Raw genomic sequence first — 21087 nt, forward strand, 5'->3', positions numbered from 1 at the left:
CAAGTATCTGAGGCAATATTCAGAATGATCCAGCCACATGCCCCCCATATTCATTTTACAATGCCCTCTATGCATACCCAGCTGTTGTATGCCAACCTAAAGCCATCTGCCCATGCATAATTCCTAGATTCCTTATTGTTGGCTACACATACTGTACATTACCAGAATGTCTTTGCATAATGCAAACCTGAAGGCTATGCATGATGGATGTATATCTCATTGATTTCCCATTGAAGACTGAGAAATATGGCTGGGTCTATTAGACACTGCACACATTTTGTTCATGTTTCACAGGGTTAGATCAGTTTATATTATTTCTATGTCACTTACAGGCCCACTGGCTTTTTGCAATGGGTAGTATGTCACCAGTGAACTCCGCAGTAAGGTATGTATATCTGCTTTTGCAAATAGACAAAAGGACTTCAGTGATTGATATTCATGTCTGTATAGCTATGCATATTTTGTATAGAAGAAGGCTAAAAGCTACTCTAGAGGTTGACTCCAATGTTGACTACAGATATAAACTGCAAAGACAGCAGTAGCAGTGATGTTAGGAAGCAATATGCAGTACCTACGCATGTCTTCAGACAGTGCTCTTCTCCTCTGCAGGTATAATGTTGCTCATATTCTGTTATGATACAAAACTTGAATAAAATTTAAAAAACAACACACTGTCTTGCTTACTGCTGGTATATTTATTAATTTACAACGATTTGATCTGCTCGACCTTCATCAGGTTACAAAAACTAACTGAAATACTACATGCCATTATTACTTAGCCTGGATTTAAGTTTGCACTTTCAAGTCAGCACCTTCCATTGTGGAAAGGAAATTACTGAAATAAATATCAGAAAAGTATGTGTGATTGTTTAATATCAGTATGCCTGGCTGGGAGTTGGTGCGACTGAGGGAAGTGGCAGTTAACTTGTGAACAGCCCAGTGATGAGGTAGCTGCATTGTCCTGCTCACATGGCAGCGGACATCGCAAAAGAAGCTGATTGTCCAGACAGACAGACACACACACGCACACACACATCAGCTGCAATGCCAGTTCAAACTACGTTTCATCCCTTGCTTTACAGAGGTCATGTGCATTATTTTCTTCTTCGACATTAGCGATCTGATCTGCGTCACGTAGTGCTACTGTTCTGTTATACTTTGAGCAGACAGTGTAAATTCCACCACTGAGTTATGCTCCACAACCTAAACTATATCCAGACCTTCTGGCCTCGGCATTACTTGACCACATGATGGAAAGATCTTGAAGACGAGAGCAGGAACCTTTGTGGCTACAAACGAACATCCATCTTACCCACAATATCTTTTGATCAAACGGATGTGGCAATTATCCACAGGACAGTCAGTATATTTAATTTGGGGTTTTGGGGGGGGAGTTGGGTGCCCTGCTTCAAATACAGGGTGTTCTAGTAAATCAACTGGTGGAAGGCTATTTCTGAAACTGTACCCTGTATCTCCTGCAGATCTGTGGTATAAGAGAACTGCAAAGAGGGGTTGGATGTCTGTGGGTTTGATGTTATGACAGTATGATAGATTTGTATACACACTAGACTGGGATAAAATTCCAAATGAAATAGGCTTTTGATGAGAGGTTTCTCCCTATTCCTCGACTTCTGGACTAAAGCTGATATTTTCAGCTGATATATTAAGTTTCTAGTCTAGCTACGATCCTGGAACATGGTCTTTATGCTCTTATATATAAATAATAGCAGTATGAAGAAAAATGCTTTTTGGTGCTGTATACAGTCATCCTTAGATGTATTTGTGTAAGTGATATCTTGTTTCCCCTCCCTTTTATAGGCACAATACTCAATCAAGAAAAATTAGACGATATGGTCAAAATAATATGAAGGTTTACTGGTATTTAAACCTCAGATATTGGTAACCTAATTCGTTCTGTATAGTTGTTCCAATAGCTTGGGAACCACACAAACATAAATATACATTGTGGAAGTGTGAGGCTATATGAAATCATTTGGAACTACAGTGTGTGGTTTCATTAACATAGCAATTGCCGGAATTGTTATTGTTGCTAATCGGGTTAACTTAAAATAAAAAAATGACATGTATCATTAGAATATTGTCGAGTTGTCTCAGAAAGGATGTCAAACTATGGAGCAAACAATAAGACAATCCAGTCACACTCCTCTTAGATTCCAATAAAGAATGAAATTGAAAATGAAATGATGAAATTTATTTTCTAAATCACTTACCATCCCACAGGAACCAGATAGAACCCCCTCTCCCCTTTTCTGCTCAACAAAGTAACCTGAATGTAGTTCTGTGTTCAGTGATATCAGGTTTACTGTATACTTGAGGTCAAAATTAAACAATATTGTGGAATGACCAAAACAAATCAGCCGTAACAAGAAGCTAATTGAGAAAATAAGTTTAGGGCTTTAGGGCCTTTAAATCATCTCACATCAGTTTAGTTTGTCACACATTGTAGATTAACGATTTAATCAAAACATTGCTCATCCCTAATGGTGACAATGTATACCACCATAGCTCTTTAATTGGGAAATGCAGTAATTGAGAGCTCCAATTTTTCACTTATTCAGGCAGAAGCAATTTTACATCCTATAAAACCTGATTTTAAATATTGCATTAGCCACTTACAACATACAGCATACAACATAATCCAAATCCTTTCCATTTCTCAGACAAAAGTTCCTCATCTTTTACCCGAAAACATTTTTATCTGGTCCTTCAGTGGAGTTATAACCATATGCTTCCAAGTCATAACTCAAAAGCAACATGAATAGATATCAGTAGCAGACTGTAAGCCCAGTGTTTGACCTTTGCATAATGAGGACAATATCTGTAGGTGGTCTTCTCACGCCTGTCATCCCGCTGTTAAGCTCTGTGCATACATACACATTTGAGTTTTTAACAGTTAAACAAAATTCGCCATGCTCTTTAGTCGAGTTATACCCGGGGCTTCCCCAAAGACTTTCTTGTCCGTCGGGGACAGTGGTCAATCACATCATTAAGCTCAATGATTTACTTCCATGGCAATATTTTGACCTGAGCACTGGGAGACCTGCCGGCATGCTACATAGTGGTTTAATGAGAAGGTAAAATAGCTGAAGATGAGGGATGAGAGGAGAGCAAAAGGAATGAAAAAAAGAGAATAAGAAGCCAGGGCAGGAGGAGGAGAAGTATCCTGGAGAGATAAGCACAACACTCAAGAAGAGAGAGCCTCAAGAGATGGGGAAGAGGAGGGTAAAAAGAACAAATGCCAGAGGGAAAGTGTTTATCTGGATGTCACACAGGGGATAGGGATGGGAGGCTGTGATTAGAAAGACAAATCACTTCATTCACAAAACATGAGCTTTACACATCCAGCCAGCAAAGTGCCGTGGAACTGAATTTGGATTGCCAGCTTTGACTGCTTGAGATAATGATGTAAAAAACAGTAAACTGTCACAGTACTCTGAATACTTTTTTTGTTGTAGACTCAAGCAACCACTGAAATGAGTAACGTCCTGCCCACAGGACTCCAAAAACAAACAGCACATTCATTTTGTATCTGAACATAATTCCAAATAATTGAATAAATATAATTTAGAAATACTGATGTGCATAAACATAAAGTATACTTTGAGGGAAAATCACTCCAAAATCAATATAGTACAAACACACAACATTCAAGGTAATTAAGTGAGTCCAAGGGCATCAATCAAGATGGCTTCTGTCTGATGGCATTATCTAGGGAAGCTTTAGATTTCTCAGATTTCTTTTCATCCCAGTTGATCCTCATATTGCTTACGGAAACAGTCTCCCACAGGAAAGAATTCCCAGGAACGCTCCTGGTACATTTTCCACACATAGGATTCCTGGCAAAGACAACAGAGTCGTAATATATCTTGAAGTCATTAACTATGCCATTTTTTAAAATCTAAACAGTGTCCACAAAGAATACATTTTAAGTCCTTCTAACATTTGTCTGACTTGATGAGAGAATCATTTTCCACATTCCACCTCGATGCTCCCTTTTTAAACTACACCTGAGAAAAATATCACATTGAAAGAATACAGGGATGAGTCCCGGGACCCAACTCAAATTGGAAATAGCATCCAATTGTCCAAAATGTTTCAGGCTGATAAAGATTTTTTATATATTTTCTTCCTTTTTTCAATTTTGCATCATCCAAATGCATTCTGTGCCATGAAGATAAATCCAAATAAGAATGAATTCATTATTTTATATTACACTTAATAGTTTATAAGTAAAAAGAGAAAATATAATCAAGGGGTATGCCTGGCATGTATTCTATCATACAATGTGCGTCAGGACTGATAGGACTTTTGAGAGACAGTGTGAATACAGATTCTGTCTTAGTTGAAAAGGTTACCCTACAGCTTTGTCATTCCCATTGCAAATGCTGGAATTAAAAGGTCACTAAGACATGCAGGAACCGTTGTGGAAGGATAAATTAAGCAATGTGAAATGTGTCAATGACAGTAGTATTGTTTAAGAGTTCTTCTCACTTTGATTGGATCATGTAATAAAACAGAAGAGGAAACTATTATACCTGCCCCGTGTGTTCAGTTTCATCCTTGTTAATAAGGTACATCAGAAAAAATCTGCAAGGACACAGAAGAGGGATTCATGTCACATGCCTCTTACACACACTTGGATTCAATATGGAGGGATTAACACTCGAGTAGAAAGTTGGAGCATTAAATTAAGAGCTTGAGCACAAGTCCTAGGATTGTGGTGATTATGGAAACAGTTGTTAGGTATTTCAAGTGGAAATACAGATAGCAGCTGTATTTTGACAGTCAGGTTAAATATTTACTTTAATGCTTGCAAATATTTGATGATTGACAAAAAGCAAGGAAACTGAGAACTACTGATCATTCACTTTATTACATTATGAATTATGATGTTTCAGTCTGTAGATCTTTATCTGGTAAGTTTAAAATGTCATAGACAACCATACATACATAGACATGAGCAGGAAGAGTCCATCAGTCAGAGGATGCAAACACATCTCGCAGAATCCATACTAATTAGGCTCAATAAGCTCTTGCCAATGGCAATTACTGATGTGGCAACAGTGCATAATGCAACAACACCTTCCTAATAACCGTTTTTAACCATCCACATAGTGGTGATCTACTGTGCACTCTACTGTGTTTTTATATGTATCGTCATGTTTTTCTTTTCTCATAGTATACAAGGATTGTTAGCGTCCTGTGATTGGTGGATTCTTACCTGCTCATGTCTATATTTGTATGGTGGTGGAGCATCTTGACATTTTAAGCCTATGGACCAAAATGCAGGATTTTTTGTTTCCTCTCAATCTACAGAGTTTGGTCCTAAGCACCTGTTACTAAGACTGTGAGGTGTGCAGCGTTTTACCTGATTGTCATTAAAAACATCAAAAAAACATGATGCACGTATTAGTAAAATATTGATAAATATGAAACAAGACAGTGGTTTCAATCTGAATTATAAATGCAAGTGCTGAAGTGGCTATTGGGGAAGCTAAACATAACACTGCCTTTAATATTTTACACCAAGAAAAGACCTAAAACAAAACAGAAGTTTGGCAATAATGGTTTGTAGGGATATACTGTTGAAGCCATGTGGATGAATAATTAACCAGAAAGAACACTGATGAAGGTGTAACTGAGGTTTTTAATGTTCTTTTTTGTTTCTTATAAAGATTTAGTGATGGTGGAGCATGCAGAATATTATCTGTGAAAGGTAACATGACAACAACATGGCATGCCTTTTCAGTGACAACATATCAAGTTGGGAGTTTTGAGTTGAGACATTGGCAACCCAAGGCATGAAGGTAGTGCGAATGAATCAACTCACAGATAGTTGGCCAAGTTGTGCTCCTGTAGAGTGTGAGTCTCAAAGCCATGAGGGACTGTATCAAAGTATTCGCTTCCTACTCCACATATAAAACATTTGGTCTGCAGGAGGAGAGATGCAAGACAAGAACTGATTCATGAAACAGGCTTGTACAAACATGATGTACTCTAGACTATATTAGAAAATAATGAAATAAAATCCAAACCTCAAGACCAGAGGCATTTTGTTTTGGTGCTCTGTGACTCAAACATGGTATTTAGTCTGCTAGCATAACAATATAGCACCTTTTAAATTTGTTTAAGATACTCAAAGGACGCCCACAAAAGGCAGAAGACTGTAAATAACAGCAACTTCATACTTCCAAGATTACTTGCTGCCAGGTTTTCATAAGACACAGAGGGGCATATTTGCTGAGGATTTGCATCATTTGGGGGGTATTAAACAGGGGGTATACAAACTGAAATTTAACATCTGGTAAAAGCAGCTGTAAAATTTGTGCCACTGCCACTAATAACTGATGTCAGAAATAAATGACAATACTATATTATATACTAATATAATACTAATCATAATCATTTCACAGCCCCTACTTGCTCCTGTTCTCTTTGGCCTTTGGCAATCTGTAAAACATTTTGTTTGAATTCTTTCTGAATCTGTTTTGTAGTTGACTGCACAACAGCTCTGCTATTTTTCACGTTTTTTTTAATGTGATGTGTTTTTTTCATGTGAATGTACAGTGGCAGATACTGACTATTGTGTGTATGTGACTCAAGTGGGAGTGACCGTAAGTAACAACAATGCACTCAGTGACATCACATCTACCCTTTATATTGAGAGGGTAGCTCACCACTGTTTGACACCTCTATGCTGCCTTGTTGCCTCAGCAGGCCTTTGATTACCTGCCTGCCTCTCCTGCACCTTTGGACTTGTTTGCCTGTTCTGATTACATACATGTTGCTGATTGTCAGCCTTCCTGACCACATAATAAAGTCTCTTTTAACCTTATTTGTCCTGCCTGCAGAGTCTGCTTTGGTAGGGTTCTGTTCTCACCTTTTGCAGCCTTTAGAGGTGCACCATTGAGGGATGTGTGCACTGTGGCTACCTGGTCAATAAAGCTACTCCACAGGCTCCAACAAAACAAGTGTCAGATGTAACTCTGGTTCAGCAACTCTGAGCAATGCAATTTGTGGTATATTCCACTGCATCTAGCCTCCAAATAAACTTACATTCTCCAAAAACACTAACTGTGTCAGTATGCAAGCATGAGTGAAACAAGACTTAGAGACTGAAAGTGAAATAACGACTGAAACAGTCAACAGAAAAGAACGCAAGTGATGTTTCATCAAAAATGTATATTCCATGTGTGACAGTTACACTTCAAAATAATCTTAAATACCAGGGTTTGTTTTTCTCAGACTGAACTTTCTGTAATTATTACCCACTAATTATACAGGAGAAAGAGATAATGATATCCTCTAATTAAGGCCAGTGGTACGATCGTTTCTGGTAACACGAGCTCCTACCACAACTGAATCTACTTAATCTTGTGCCCACAGTCATCTCTTCACACACATTTAAATTACAAATGACCTCAAGATTACTTAGCTACTAACTTCAATCTTTCAGTAGTCTTTGGATTTAAATCTGACTCAGCATTGCATACTGTACACCCTTGATACCACACAAAATTGACTCAAATTGTTTGGATGGTACATACCAGTAGTGCACTTGTGTGCGTTCAAACCTGTGTGCATACAAGAAAGAGTGATTGTGTGTGTGAGAGAAAGTGTCAAATCTCACCTCCATATCCTCTTTCACCTGCTCCTGCTGGTCACGCAGCTCCCCAAAGGCATCAATTATCAAGCCTGAAAAAAGATCAGGATTGTGTGTGTCTGTATCTGTTTTTGCGCAGGTATGCATGTGCATGGTGTCAGTGAAACTTAAGGACTCAGTGGAATAAACAGATACTTTGTTTCCAATTCCACATGAAAAATTCATCAAATGTATTCTAGTCAAACAAGGCAAATAAAATGGATTTGTGTGTGTCTTGGTAAAAACACGTGGTACACATGCTAATGCATGTGTGCAGTTCCAGCAGTTCAGCTTGAGGAAGGTGTGACTCACCCTGGATGATGGCCAGGAGGATGACGATGACGAAGAAGAAAAATGTTATGTCGAAGACCATGCGTTCCACCTCAAACTCATCTCCAGCAGGGTCCTCGATCTCGTCACCAATGCCCCCGCCTGCACGCACTCCCACATACATGTGGAACATGTAGCACTAAAAGAAAATACATTCTCATTTATTGTATAGTATGCATTCCACCTGAGGATGAGGACACTTTTTCCTCAAACTATTCATGCCAGACAGGCATTTTCTCCTGCAGTCTTTGACAAGGGTATGAGGTAAGGGGAGAAAATATTCAGTATCGAAGAAGGACTACAGTATTGTTTCTCCAAACTCCAAGGATAACACTGTATGTTGAAAATTCAAACTGCAAAACAAAATGATAATGCATTTTCATGCCTGCATTCATGCTGGTTGCTTTTGAGGGGGAATTTAAAAGTTTCAAACAGGCAACATTTTTATTCAATTTCACAGAACAGTAGAAGGTTTTATAATCAATATTCTTCACCTCAGACAGTATTTTCCCACAAGGTGGTCATGTAAGAGTATGAGGCAAAAAGAATTAACATTGAAGTTGTCTGGCAAGGACTGTACTATGCTTTTAAGTGCCAAGGAGGATATTTTCCTCAAGGAACTTGAACCAAAATAACATAAAACTTGACGGCTAAACTTACAAGGGACATTCAAAATTTGAAAATCATATTTTTCATATATATGAATAAAAGTTAGAATAAAAGGAGACTAATCAGCAGAGAGTGAGAGGTCTTCTTCAGATTCATATTGTTGCCATTTTGCATTGTACTTGTCTAAAAAATCTTGTGGTGGTGTTGTAATAATGAGAAAAGGACTGCAAATCACTGTTGCTAAAGTGCTGCTAAAAGTCACGCATAAACAATAACACAGTGAGTATGACTGAGGATTTAATGCAATATTCCCTGCCTCCTATAATAGTAGGGTTTTATTCAAATGCTATCGCTGCCCATCTGCCTGCTGGAAAAGTAGTGGAAGGACTAAGACAAGAGGCTGTTCTCATTTCAACAATGGGAATCACTGTCAAAATCCTGACAGAATCCTCTACCCCTCTAAATCTCAATAGGTAGAAAATGAGGTGTGTGGCTGTGTTTGTACAAGAAAGATCAACATAGGGAGATAGCGAGGATAGACAGAGATAGATAGATGTGTATGTGGAGAGACAGACTGCTATGTGTGTTTGCTTGTGTGTGTGTGTGTGTTATGCACATTTAACTCACAGTAAGCATGTCATTGCACTTCATGTCTTGGGTGTCCTTGGCCTCACTCTTGTTGTAAAACTTCCTGAAGAAGTTGAAGGCCACAACAGTGTAGAGATAGACGATAACCGCCAACAGGCCCACAGTCAGGACCAACTGACAGACACACACATAATTACAAAAGGATAGACAGAGGCAGATGGGCTTTAATACGCTTAATCATCTTAGAAAAGCCCCAGTATAACCCCACAGCATGAAAGCAAACATCACATGTATGCAAACTGCACCTTTGAACACACATTAAGACAGATGGATAGAGAATTAAAGACTGACACACACACACACACCTGTTTCCCATTGTGTGTGACAGAGGAAAGGATGGTACGAAGTGTCTTAAAGCCCATGGCGATGTCCAAAAGATGGGCAGCAAAGAAGAAATTGTTATAATGACCCAGAACCGACATGGCCATGTACCAGGCCAAGTACAAGAAGGACTGTGAGGTGAGCACACACAAAAGGACATACACACATAAAAACAGGCAATATAAATTACCAGGACAGATAGAGAGACAAATGTGTATTTTAGATAAGGCAGAATCACAGGATATTACCACCGTCACTTCTGCAGCATGTGCAATTGTATCAAACAAAATCTTAGCACAGTAGAACAGGAGATTAAACAAATTAGGCATAAGTCATAAAATATCAGATATGTTCTACCCACACTGCTCGGTCATATTACATTATCTGTTAACATAAATTGCAGTAAGTGACACCTTTATCTTTTCTTTGTAGGAACAAGAGGGCATACAGAAACAAATCAAGAAAAAGCCATTCAATATTAGACATAACCAAACTTACATTATCGGTGAACACTACTCCTAGTTTCCAGACCTGGTACTTCATGTCAATGGAGTTAAATCTGAAATAAAAAGCATCATCACACAGTTACATGATGGTAAGACTCTTGTTGCTAGTGTCTTTTCAAAAAAAGTCTGTTATGTGGCTTCATCTCAGAATGTCCCGTTCCTCTTCAAGTACAACATAATGTTCTAGGACCTTCTTTTGTCGGGCCACCACTGTTAACACACACAAACACACACCTTCACAAACACGTACACAATATTAGTGAAATGGCTATTAATAATGGCATATGCTATTAATAATCAATCACCTGAAATGTTATTTCAAGGTGTTACTAACATGGCCCAGACAAGACCTTCACATAACAGTAAATAAGCCCATGGTGTTAATGTTCATCAGTGAGGCTCATTTAGGACTCCCATTTACCTCTACAGTAAAATGCATTAAAGAAAAAGCAACATCGATTTCATAATTTGAACATTTGTCATTGTATATCAATACCAGGTTGCCTGCATGCAAACATACATGCAGCTATCCTACAGAGCAGGAAGGCACCTTCATCTATCATCATTACAAGCTGCTTTGTGTACAGCCACCTGCTCAACTGCATACTATATTACCTATCAAAGGCCAGAATTATTTATTATTTATAACAGTAATGTATATACTATACTGAAATAAAAACGCAATTGATTATTTGAAGATCTTGTCCTTTGATGCACTATGCCTAAGTGTATGACAAACAAAGGAAAAAAAAACAATTCAAAATGCTATCCTATTTAATAATCCACCATATTTGTGTCTGAAAATGCATACAAACCACACACAAAAAAAGACTTGATAGCTGCAGATTCCCATGGATGCCTTTTAAGAATGTGGAATGGCAAGGACCTTTTTTATCTACTCACAGAGCACTCCAGGCAGTGTCTCTCTTGAGCCTCTTCCTGTCTTTTCTCTCAGAGCTGAAGTCTAAAGCAGCTTGGTCCAGACCTAGGAGTTCACTGATCTTCTCACAGCCATAAAAGTCACCATACTTATCCATCACCTGACAGGGCAAGACAAGACAGGTTTCCATAGTGACTAAAACAATAGTCTCTTCAGTGTCTTTTCATTTGAAGAAAGAATTACAAGAGATAGCAAGAGGTACCTGGCTGAATTCTGTGCCATATTGAGATTGCAGTTTAGTTCTGCTGACAAGATGATGGTGCTGCTTATGACAGTTTCTCAAGTATATAAATAATTTGTATTGATCTAAGCTTATATTTTACTCTTTACCTTCCTACTAAATTGTATTTTTCCAGTGAACCTTGGATAGTATATATATACTTGCAGAGTTTCTCCTTATTGTGCTGCTGTGGCTCTAAGAAACTTTATGCCACTTGATTTATTAACTTAAAACAAGAGCCAACCAAAGTCTAGTTTTATTACAGAGCCATTTTGTTATTACAAACATAAGCACTTCAATGTATGGCAAGCAAATTCTGCAGGCTCCTAAAATGATGCAATAGAGAGTATTAAATGTGACAGTGCTAGACGTACTTTATATAGAACAAGTGGCCACCACAGCGGCAAAAAGCTGAAGCCCATGCAGAAGTGCCTTAAGATGCGGTGCCACTAATGGTCACTATATGCTGGCTCCAAAAAATCTCCAGCTCTATGGAGATCCATTCAAAAAAGTGTCAACTTGTCTTAATTTCAATGAAATTCAAAGTCAATACATTACTTTCATAAGACATTAAGGGCTAAATAGCTACTTTCACTTCTTCTAATATGGTGTTGGTGGCAATAAAAAACTATTTTACTTAAAACACATTATGGCTTACAGCGAGGTATATTTCAGAGCATGTTTGGTTGATTGACAGGAGTGTCAGCCCATCACAATCAGCTGTAGCGCTTCCACTTCCTTGTCCCACTCAGGCCACCTGCCCTTTGTCTATATTTGTTGTTCAGGAAAATGCCAAGACATCCCGAGCAGTAAAATCAATATGGCCAAAAATATGGTTAATATTCTTTTCAGCCTTTGTCCTCTAATGAGGTTATCACTGATGAGATGCTGCTCTGATACCTTCATTTTGGGGAGTCGAGGAAGAATGTGCTTCTTTGAAGACCTTTGAATACTTTGGGATTTTGATGACTGGTTCTCCTGATTTAATGCATGTATGTTCTTAAAAAAGAAAAAAAAAAGACTAATTTAATTAATTTATCTCCCTTCATAACATGAGAGGCAATCTTAATGAGGACGCAAAAAGTGCTGCGCTGTCTCTGGAGACAATAAAATCGTTTTGTTACGTGATGGGGGAATAATTTCACCTGCCATTAAATGGCTCATTAAATTTCAGTTAGTTTCTTAATGCAGTGTCACTGAGTGAAATATGCACACCATTGCATAGATGGATAAACACATTTAGAATAGAGCGTATAATATTTTTTCTGTGTAAAAATCACAGCTGCAGTCCTCTGAAGATCTTACCTTCCTCTTCACAAATTTATCCCAGTAATTACTTGGAAATGATCTGAAAAAACAAACAAAAAGTATCAAAAAATATTAATAAGGAAGAAAAATGAATTAAAAATGCATTGACAACTGAAACATCACCATGAGTGACACATTTCTGTACTGTAGAACTTGTAACATGACTAAACCGGTGCCAACAACAAGCTCCTCAAACTTTAAGTTTATAACATGTTTTTATTTCAGCGCAGCCCAGTTGATTATGTGGTTATGAACATACGGTGTGTTAATGACCAGTCGGTCCCACTGTCCTTTGATATCCTCCTCAGGGGGCTGCTCTGTCACATACAGCCCGTCAAACTCCAGCCTTCGTGCCACTTCCTTCTCACGTTTGAAGATCACCAATGGTACCTGCCAATCAAATGCACTACAGTGATCACTTGACTCTTTGAATAATCAGTCCGGTGTTAAATTTGCAAAACTTAAAAATCACTGAAATGTAGATTAGCTTTATGGGTCAAAGCCTATCTTTGTTAGCAATGAGCTTAACTGTCAATTCTTCAGTGGTTTAAAAATGTACACTAGGTCTATATGATGAGAGAAACTAATTTGAAAAAGTAAAATGAGTTCATTATAAATCTGCAAAAGTACGTGCTCGAGCCGGTATACCTTGAGGCAGTAGTAACCGATAATACAACAGAAGGAGATGATTGTGTGTGCTACAGCCAGGAAATGGAGAGATGGTTCCATGTATCCACTGCTTTCCTCCAGCACAAAATACACTTGGCCCTCATCTTCAGCAGCAGAGTCTAGTTTCTCACTGTAAACAGATGTGATCACTCCTTCCTCTTCTTGTGATGCAGGCAACGATGCTACCTGGGAAGACAGTAAGAGACCAAACAAAAGAGTGACTTCACCAAAGACAAAGCATACTATTTTTGACAAAATATTCAAAACACACACAATTATGAAATACAATTCAACAGCACCAAACTACTGCATTCCAAAAAGACCATCGAGTTAGATCAACTCCTCTCTGACACAGTCTCTGGTGGTCTTTTGATGTTCTTTTGAATGCTCTTAATTTATTTAAACCATGACTTGTGAATAGTTATACAGGCTCTCGTAAATCTAGCAGTATGGTTATATGGTCATGGAGTTTTTGAGTGGACAGTGTGAGATCAGCAGTAGGGCTGAACGATACACAAAAAAAAAATCATATTGCGATTATTTTGACAGATATTGTTATTGAGATAGGAGTCACAATTTTAGGTATTTTTTCATTTTCACTGAAAAAAATATAAAAATGTGATTGTGTGGTATTAGAATATATACAGATAATATAGAAATAATAATAATAATAAATATTGACTTAAAGTTAAAAATACAAATACAAGGAAGTAAAAACCACATAAACATTGCAACATTTTTGTTTATTTTTATTTGCATGTGTGTGTGTGTGTGTGTGTGTCTCTAGGTCATTCACGGTCCTTCAGGTTGTGGTATGTTGATGCATATTGGGCAGCAAGATGTGCCCTGTCTCTATTTTTAATTTTGAGAGGTCATTTAGCTCTTTGTTAAAGTAAATGTTTCTTATTTTATTGAATGTTGTACATTGTAGGAGGAAGTACATCTTTGTCTCAACCTCACCTGTCCAACAGTGACCACATATTCTGTTTTCTTTTGGTTGCCATGATTTTTTGTGTCTTCCTTTTTCGATTACCAGTTTGTGGTCACTGAGCCTGTACTTGGTTAGGATCTGTCTCTGCTTTCTGTCTCTGACAGTAGAGAGATATTCTGCCAATTCCTAATCTATTTCTAGGGCCAGATAACATTCTGATCTACTTTGGCTTTTAGTTTCTTCTTTACAATGTTCCAAATAGGTTTCTTTACACTGCATTACAATTTGGTTTACTCTGACCAGTCTCACAACAACACTGCTTTCCAAACACCAATCAGAGTGTGTCTGAAAGGGGGCACTTAGTCTCAGCACCAACTGACATAAGGGACTCTTTTCTGGGCTCAGCTCTTGGGCTTAGGAGGGCTTTGGAATAGAGGGTGTCTAGGGGGCTGGATTTAAGGTGATTAAAAAGGTTGAGCGCTCTCTTTTGAATGTTAATTATCAGTGGATTTCTGCCTAATTCTACTCTACATGCATTTGTTGGTGTTTTTCTCACACCAAATAAATAGCACTACAGGTAAATATGTATTTTTGATTTTGGAGTAAACTGTCCCTTTAAGTAAAAATACTAAAATGTTAGTAGAAAAAGGTACTTCAAGTATCAAAAGTAAAAGCATCTGTTATGCTGTATTGTTATAAATTATATCATTGGATTACTGGTGGTTGGTTTTACTGTTCGGGTTGGTCCAGGTGCTGCTAATATTGACTACTATTGTGTAGTTTATAACAAATAATTTACGTGATAATCCCATGTTTTGCATGTAAAAATGAATTCCAAATGCACCATTACAAATTTTATGTTATTTTAATTTCTCTCACAAGCACTCTCACCTTGTAGAAGAGGAGGATGAAGTTGATTGCAAAGGCGACAAACAGAGCCAGCAAGCGCATATTATAAAAATTCCTTGCAAAGTAATTCTGGAAAAAAAAAAGGAAAGACGTTCAGGTGTTTTCTGCCTGTACATGTTAATACCTGTCCACGCAAATTGAATTGCTTGTAAGTGGGCATCTTTATCTGTGTTGATATGTGTACACATAAGTGCACAAGCATGTTTTTGTATATTACCAGCAGGCTCTTGTTATGAGTGCTTATCATCTCCCAGAGGGCAGAATGTTGGCTCTCTGGTTCCTCTGACTTATTTGAGCATCGCTTGGCTCTCCATTCTGCCTCTGCTTTCTCCTTTACAGTTTTCTTCTCAGATTCCTTCTCTCTGGCAACAGTCCAAGCACAAACAGAGGGAATGTCAAAGAGCTATATTTTGTCTGAGATGACAAAATGAAATTTTTACTTCTTAATAACTTGTTTTTGGATTCAAGTGTGACATCAACACCTCGGTGCTTAATTTAACAATGTCATTTTATTGGTTTTAGACCCACCATGCACTATCACCACTGCCAAATGCACTATTGTCATTATTTTTTCTACCTTAACCGACTCTGCATCTAATACTTAGGATGTTATGAGGAAGTTAAATAATCCCTCTTTGAGGATTTAATGGGGGAGCAAGAGACTCACTTTATGTTCTCTAGTTCAGGCATTTTCTCATCTTCTGTTTTTTCCTCTGTGGCGGTGTGAACATTAAGTTGCTGTCAGTAAAATTCACGAGGAAAATTAAAACATTAATATGAATCAGTACAGTATCAAAGCAAAACAAAATTAAGAAAATTATACTGAACAAAACTGAGAAATACAACACATTGAGCGTAAAAGATAAAAAAAATGTGATGGACACCATCTCATATCCAAAAGACAAAAATGAAGCCATACCGTCCCCTGATGCTTCTCAGAAAAATCAGCTGTGGCAATTGTTCTGGGGGTTGTGTTGAACAGGTCAGTCAGACTGGCAGTGAGGTCTTGTGTTATAAGTCTATATTGACCTCCCTCCTTCTTCACTTTGAGGCCAAATATGTCTGACAGTACATCCACCTCCCTGGGGGAGGTCACAGCTGCCACCTGCCCGATCTCCTTCAATTCTCTCTGGGAAGATAAACTGGCAGAGTACTTCCTCAGCCGATCCACACCACTTGGCACCTCCATGACCTCATCAAGAGTTGGCTCAAGGATCCCGCCGAGCAAGTCCGATATCCTCATCCTTTTGGCTCCCTCTATGAGTCCACCACTAACAAAGGCTATGTATAGCACATATAAGATGCTGCGAATTACAGCACAAATACACCGGACCTGAGCTATAAAAATTAATCTGAGGAAGAAAACAGCTGATATGAGGATTTCCTTCAGGGTCATCTTCATCAATGTCTTCAGGTTTTTGACGGAAAGTAGCGATATCAGCAATAACAACCAATGATACATGAAAAACATTCCTTTGTTGTCTGGACCTTCTTCTTCACTACTCTTTTCCTCTCCTCCTTTTTCAGCGTAGCTCTCTCCAGTGTCAGAGCCAGATATCTGGGCTGCAAGCTGCATCTCAAAGATGGTGTCCTCACAGAAATTGACAAACATTTCCATTTTCTCCTTCTCTCCACCCTGATTGACCACATCAAAAATGAACTGCCTCTTGGACTCTTTGACCTGAGGCTTTTCCCACTGTGTGCGGCTGGATTCACTGATCTCAAAGTAGACACGTTCAATGCGCTTCCCACTGCCAAGGATCTCAATACGTCCTAGATAGGGCTGGAAGTAAGTCAAGACACACTCTGCCAGTTCCAAGAAAGTCCTTAGTCTTGAATCGCTGGGCATGTGTTCGGACAAATTGGTAAGAAGAACAGCGATGCTGAAGCCAATGTATTTGGCTGGTTCATGGAAGCGATCCACAAAGGCCTCATAATCTGCAATTTCACTATCACTACTCTCTGTGCAGGAGAGTAGGAAGTGAGTCTCAGATTGGGAGAAACGCTTGCAATTCTCCATGGCTTTCTGGAAATCCTTCCTGGAGATGCATCCCTTACGATCAGGGTCATACTCTCTGAAGGCATCTGAGGAGGTGAGGTCTTTAAGTTTGAGGAACATGTCAAAAAACTTGAGGATCATCTCCACATTGCCTGATGATTCCACCAACATATCCACCATCTGCTTTCCAATAGTTCCATTAACGACATTACCTGCAGGGAAGAGAGACAAGCAGAGAATTAAAGTTCTGGATAAATGATAACTTGTAACCCATTTATGATCATTAATTATGAAAAAAAACTTGCTTTCTTGCCTTCTAACATGGAAAGCAAAAAAACAACCATGTCCTTTTGTAAATCCATGAGCTCTTTCAGAAGCTCAATTTGCCTTGAATCCTGTATATAAGAAAATATATTTACAGTTAAATTTTTAGCAAATTGTACTTTTCATTTCATATCCTTAATTTTACATATTTACAAGACACATCACCAGAGGCAGTTTACAATAAGTGCAACAACAGATTAGCAGTAAATGTTAATACAGTACACTTTCACCTGGAGCATCATCAATTTTATGTTTCAGCAAGATTTTAGAGGAAAATAAGCTATTAAATGTAAATGGATCAATGTGCTATACCTGAGAGAGCTTCATCTGCATGTGGGCAAAGACATGGAGAAATCCCACAACAGCATCCCACAGACGACTGTGAGCCAGACTCTGTTGGTTCCCAGTACATGGGCCCTGGATGAACACACTTATAATGTGAGTGGCATCATTTTAAGAAGCATCTCAACTAGAAGAAAGTCAACTTTCAGGCATATATACAAGTATACAGTATATATATTCAGGCATAGAGCCAGAAGGCAGATGTTGTTATGCCTAAGAGCTCACAGGATTATACATGAAACACGCTATAACATGTAATGGAAACTGACTGACCTGTATGTACTCAGTAAGTGTGTTGAAGACCTGTTTGGCCACTTCGATGGCCTTGGAGAAGTTATGTTGGCCGTGTACATCAATCACATCCTTCCCTGAGTAGTACCAGTAGAAGTCACTGATTGACTCCTGCAGCGTGGCACAAAAAAATATTTGTGGTTCATAGGCTTAAATAAACCATTCTTTTAAAGACAAAACATCATTGTGATCAATAAAAGACTAAATATAATGTTATGATTACATCATGATGAATTCACGATTAGAGGATCTTCAATCTGATGACAAACAAACCTGTATTCACACAGTAACCAAATAAAGGTTTGCAGTGATCATCAAACCATTATGGTCCTACAAATATTGGTGGACAATAACTAGAACAGCCATGCACTTGGTAAGTTTTGGTTTGGTTAGTTAGTCCAGCATCACATAGGAAAACCTGTGGGCTTACCTGTACCCTCAGTAAATAGTCCACAGTGGATATTATGATGTTGACAGTGGTGTTGTTGCCTGTTTGCGTTCTCAAGTAATTCTGGAAATCTAACACATGAAGAAAGCAAGCGCATGCTGAATAGAATGTGAAAAGAGTATTGCAAAGACTTTCATCCTGTGCAGACAATGTAATTAGACAATGGACATCAACTAGAGTAAAGCCAATGTGTGCGCAGCAATTACAAAGCAGTTTTCTTTTTTCTTTCTTTCATTTAAGTATGTGTTACAGTATGTGGTCCTTTATTTTTCATAGACATCAATATAATCTAGGTGAACTCTGTGACAATGTGTAAGTGGATACAGCATAGGGCAAATAACCTGAGTTGTGTCCTTCACAGAGAAGCTGTAGAAAACGGAACAGGTCACACGTTATGTCTTTGTCAGGCATCACTTTCTCTCCTGAGAAACAAATAGGCAGAAAAGAGTAGGAGATAAAAGGATGAAGGGCAAGGAATGGAGTACTACTGTAGGAAATTCTGTACAACAGAATGAATGACAGAACATGCGAAGAATTTAGAGAGGTAAGAGAAGAGAAAAATCAGGCCACAGTGTAGTGAAGAGAGACAGCTGTTGATAATATTCGAGACTGAAAAAGGCAGAGAAAATAATAGGAATTTGGAGTGTGAATTTAGAGTATGTTCAAGGCCAGGGATCTCACAGCTGGCTCTTCTGCTATGACACAGATTCACAGAAATAGATTTTTTAAATTTCCATATGAACACAGTACCTGAGCTCTCGTCCATGGCCATGCCTAATCCTTCTGCTTTGTTCTGCCTTTCAAATGCATTCAGATCCAGAACACTTGATAGCAGAAAACCCCCCAACACACACACACAAAAAAGGATAAAAAAAAAGCTTTAGCACTCTTACCATTTTTATCAATCAGTACATGAAGCCTGCCAGCCTTTGTGACATTTGACAGGACTGGTCAGAGAATTTTCCTACGTTCACTCACCTACATGACAGCATGAGTCCAGCCATGCTCTGAAAGAAGCCAACATCTCGCTTTTCTCTCAGATAATCCAGCATTTTCTATCAAACAAAAGCATCAAAGGCAAGGTCTGATAAATGGAGGAGGATCTCATCTGGAGTAGATATGATTAGCTTAAAATTATTATTATTTCTTTTTTTACTGCAAGCTTTGCTGCAGTATCTCTGTGTCAAGGCACCGTGTCCATAAGAAGAATTTGAAAGTGATACGTTCTGAATAGGGGAAAATGCTACATGCTGAATAAAGGGCCCTTAATTTGAGCAAAATTAAATATATATATATATATATATATATATATATATATATATATATATATATATATATATATATATATATATATATAGAGAGAGAGAGAGAGAGAGAGAGAGAGAGAGAGAGAGAGAGAGAGAGAGAGAGAGAGAGAGAGAGAGAGAGAGTATACAGTGTTTGCCCCCTTCCTGATTTCTTATTTTTTTTGCATGCTTGTCACACTTAAATGTTTCAAATCATCAAACTAATTTAAATATTAGTCAAAGATAACACAAGTAAACACAAAATGCAGTTTCTAAATGAAGGTTGTTATTACTAAGGGAAAACAAAATCCAAACCTACATGGCCCTGTGTGAAATGGTGATTGCCCCCTAAACCTAATAACTGGTTGAGCCACCCTTGGCAGCAACAACTGCAATCAAGCGTTTGCGATAACTTGCAATGAGTCTTTTACAGCACTGTAGAGGAATTTTGGCCCACTCATCTTTGCAGAATTGTTCTAATTCAGCCACATTGGAGGGTTTTCGAGCATGAACTGTCTTTTTAAGGTGATGCCACAGCATCTCAATAGGATTCAGGTCAGGACTTTGACTAGGCCGCTCCAAAGTCTTCATTTTGTTCTTCTTCAGCCATTCAGTGATGGACTTGCTGGTGTGTTTTGGATCATTGTCCTGCAGAACTTGGGTTCTGCAGCAAGATGGGGCACTTTTTCACACCACTGTATTTCTAGATAGATAGATATAAAATTATTCTCTATTCATTAATATATCATCATGTTTGTTATCATCATGTTGGTTATATTATATACAACAGTAGCCAACATCTTCCACAAGTCCACAGCTGTTTACTGTATACCTTATTTTACAGCTTTACTTTTCTAATTTTAATATTTCTGCTGTATTTTTAGTCATTAATATACTTCAACATAATTATTGTGCTTATATTTCAGGAGGATTTCCCCCTCCTGAATGCAATTAATCTAGCAATCTAATCTATCTGCTGCAATGACCTTATTTCTTAGTGTCACCTAATCTAATCTTACCTCTTCTTTATCTTATCTGTGTTAATTCTAATAATATTTTGTTTCATGATATTAAAATCTCTAGTCCCTGCCTGAAAGAGAGAAACTGCCAATATCAGTGACCTGCGAATATGCAAACCTTTTCAGGAACCCAAGAAAAACAAATTATATAATTTGAGGGGCAGACACCAATGCAGTATTGTACCTGTTGAACAGTGGTATTCCCTCCGCTGAGAAGAGCAATACCCAGTTTCAATGTAGGGGCGATCATGGAGCCCATGGCCCCTGATGGAATGTAAAATGTATCACAATCAGAGGATGTACAGTACTGACTCAAAAGAATAA

The 21087-nt window shown here is 38.2% G+C and overlaps 1 protein-coding gene across 8 annotated transcripts in view; it reads right to left on the minus strand.

Moving 5' to 3' along the window:
* Positions 1-1854: 1854 nt before the first annotated feature.
* ryr2b (ryanodine receptor 2b (cardiac)) overlaps positions 1855-21087 on the minus strand; it is a 70932-nt gene continuing 51699 nt past the window's right edge. For 7 of the 8 annotated variants that reach the window (XM_044214762.1, XM_044214761.1, XM_044214765.1 and 4 more), the window contains 24 exons: positions 20948-21027; positions 19437-19513; positions 19209-19282; positions 18800-18880; positions 18441-18529; positions 17993-18121; positions 17690-17794; positions 17367-17448; positions 15974-17265; positions 15722-15792; positions 15272-15416; positions 15037-15123; positions 13194-13400; positions 12805-12935; positions 12543-12585; positions 10981-11117; positions 10070-10130; positions 9556-9702; positions 9230-9364; positions 7976-8132; positions 7652-7716; positions 5852-5952; positions 4557-4608; positions 1855-3857 (listed from right to left, as the gene is read on the minus strand). In XM_044214762.1, the coding sequence (XP_044070697.1) occupies positions 3762-3857; positions 4557-4608; positions 5852-5952; positions 7652-7716; positions 7976-8132; positions 9230-9364; positions 9556-9702; positions 10070-10130; positions 10981-11117; positions 12543-12585; positions 12805-12935; positions 13194-13400; positions 15037-15123; positions 15272-15416; positions 15722-15792; positions 15974-17265; positions 17367-17448; positions 17690-17794; positions 17993-18121; positions 18441-18529; positions 18800-18880; positions 19209-19282; positions 19437-19513; positions 20948-21027 (3644 nt within the window). In that variant the 3' untranslated portion in view covers positions 1855-3761. The remainder of the gene's footprint in view (positions 3858-4556; positions 4609-5851; positions 5953-7651; positions 7717-7975; positions 8133-9229; positions 9365-9555; positions 9703-10069; positions 10131-10980; positions 11118-12542; positions 12586-12804; positions 12936-13193; positions 13401-15036; positions 15124-15271; positions 15417-15721; positions 15793-15973; positions 17266-17366; positions 17449-17689; positions 17795-17992; positions 18122-18440; positions 18530-18799; positions 18881-19208; positions 19283-19436; positions 19514-20947; positions 21028-21087) is intronic. The other variant, XM_044214766.1, reaches the window with a different exon arrangement.

Source organism: Siniperca chuatsi, linkage group LG11, assembly GCF_020085105.1.
Source record: "Siniperca chuatsi isolate FFG_IHB_CAS linkage group LG11, ASM2008510v1, whole genome shotgun sequence".
NCBI classification, from domain to species: domain Eukaryota; kingdom Metazoa; phylum Chordata; class Actinopteri; order Centrarchiformes; family Sinipercidae; genus Siniperca; species Siniperca chuatsi.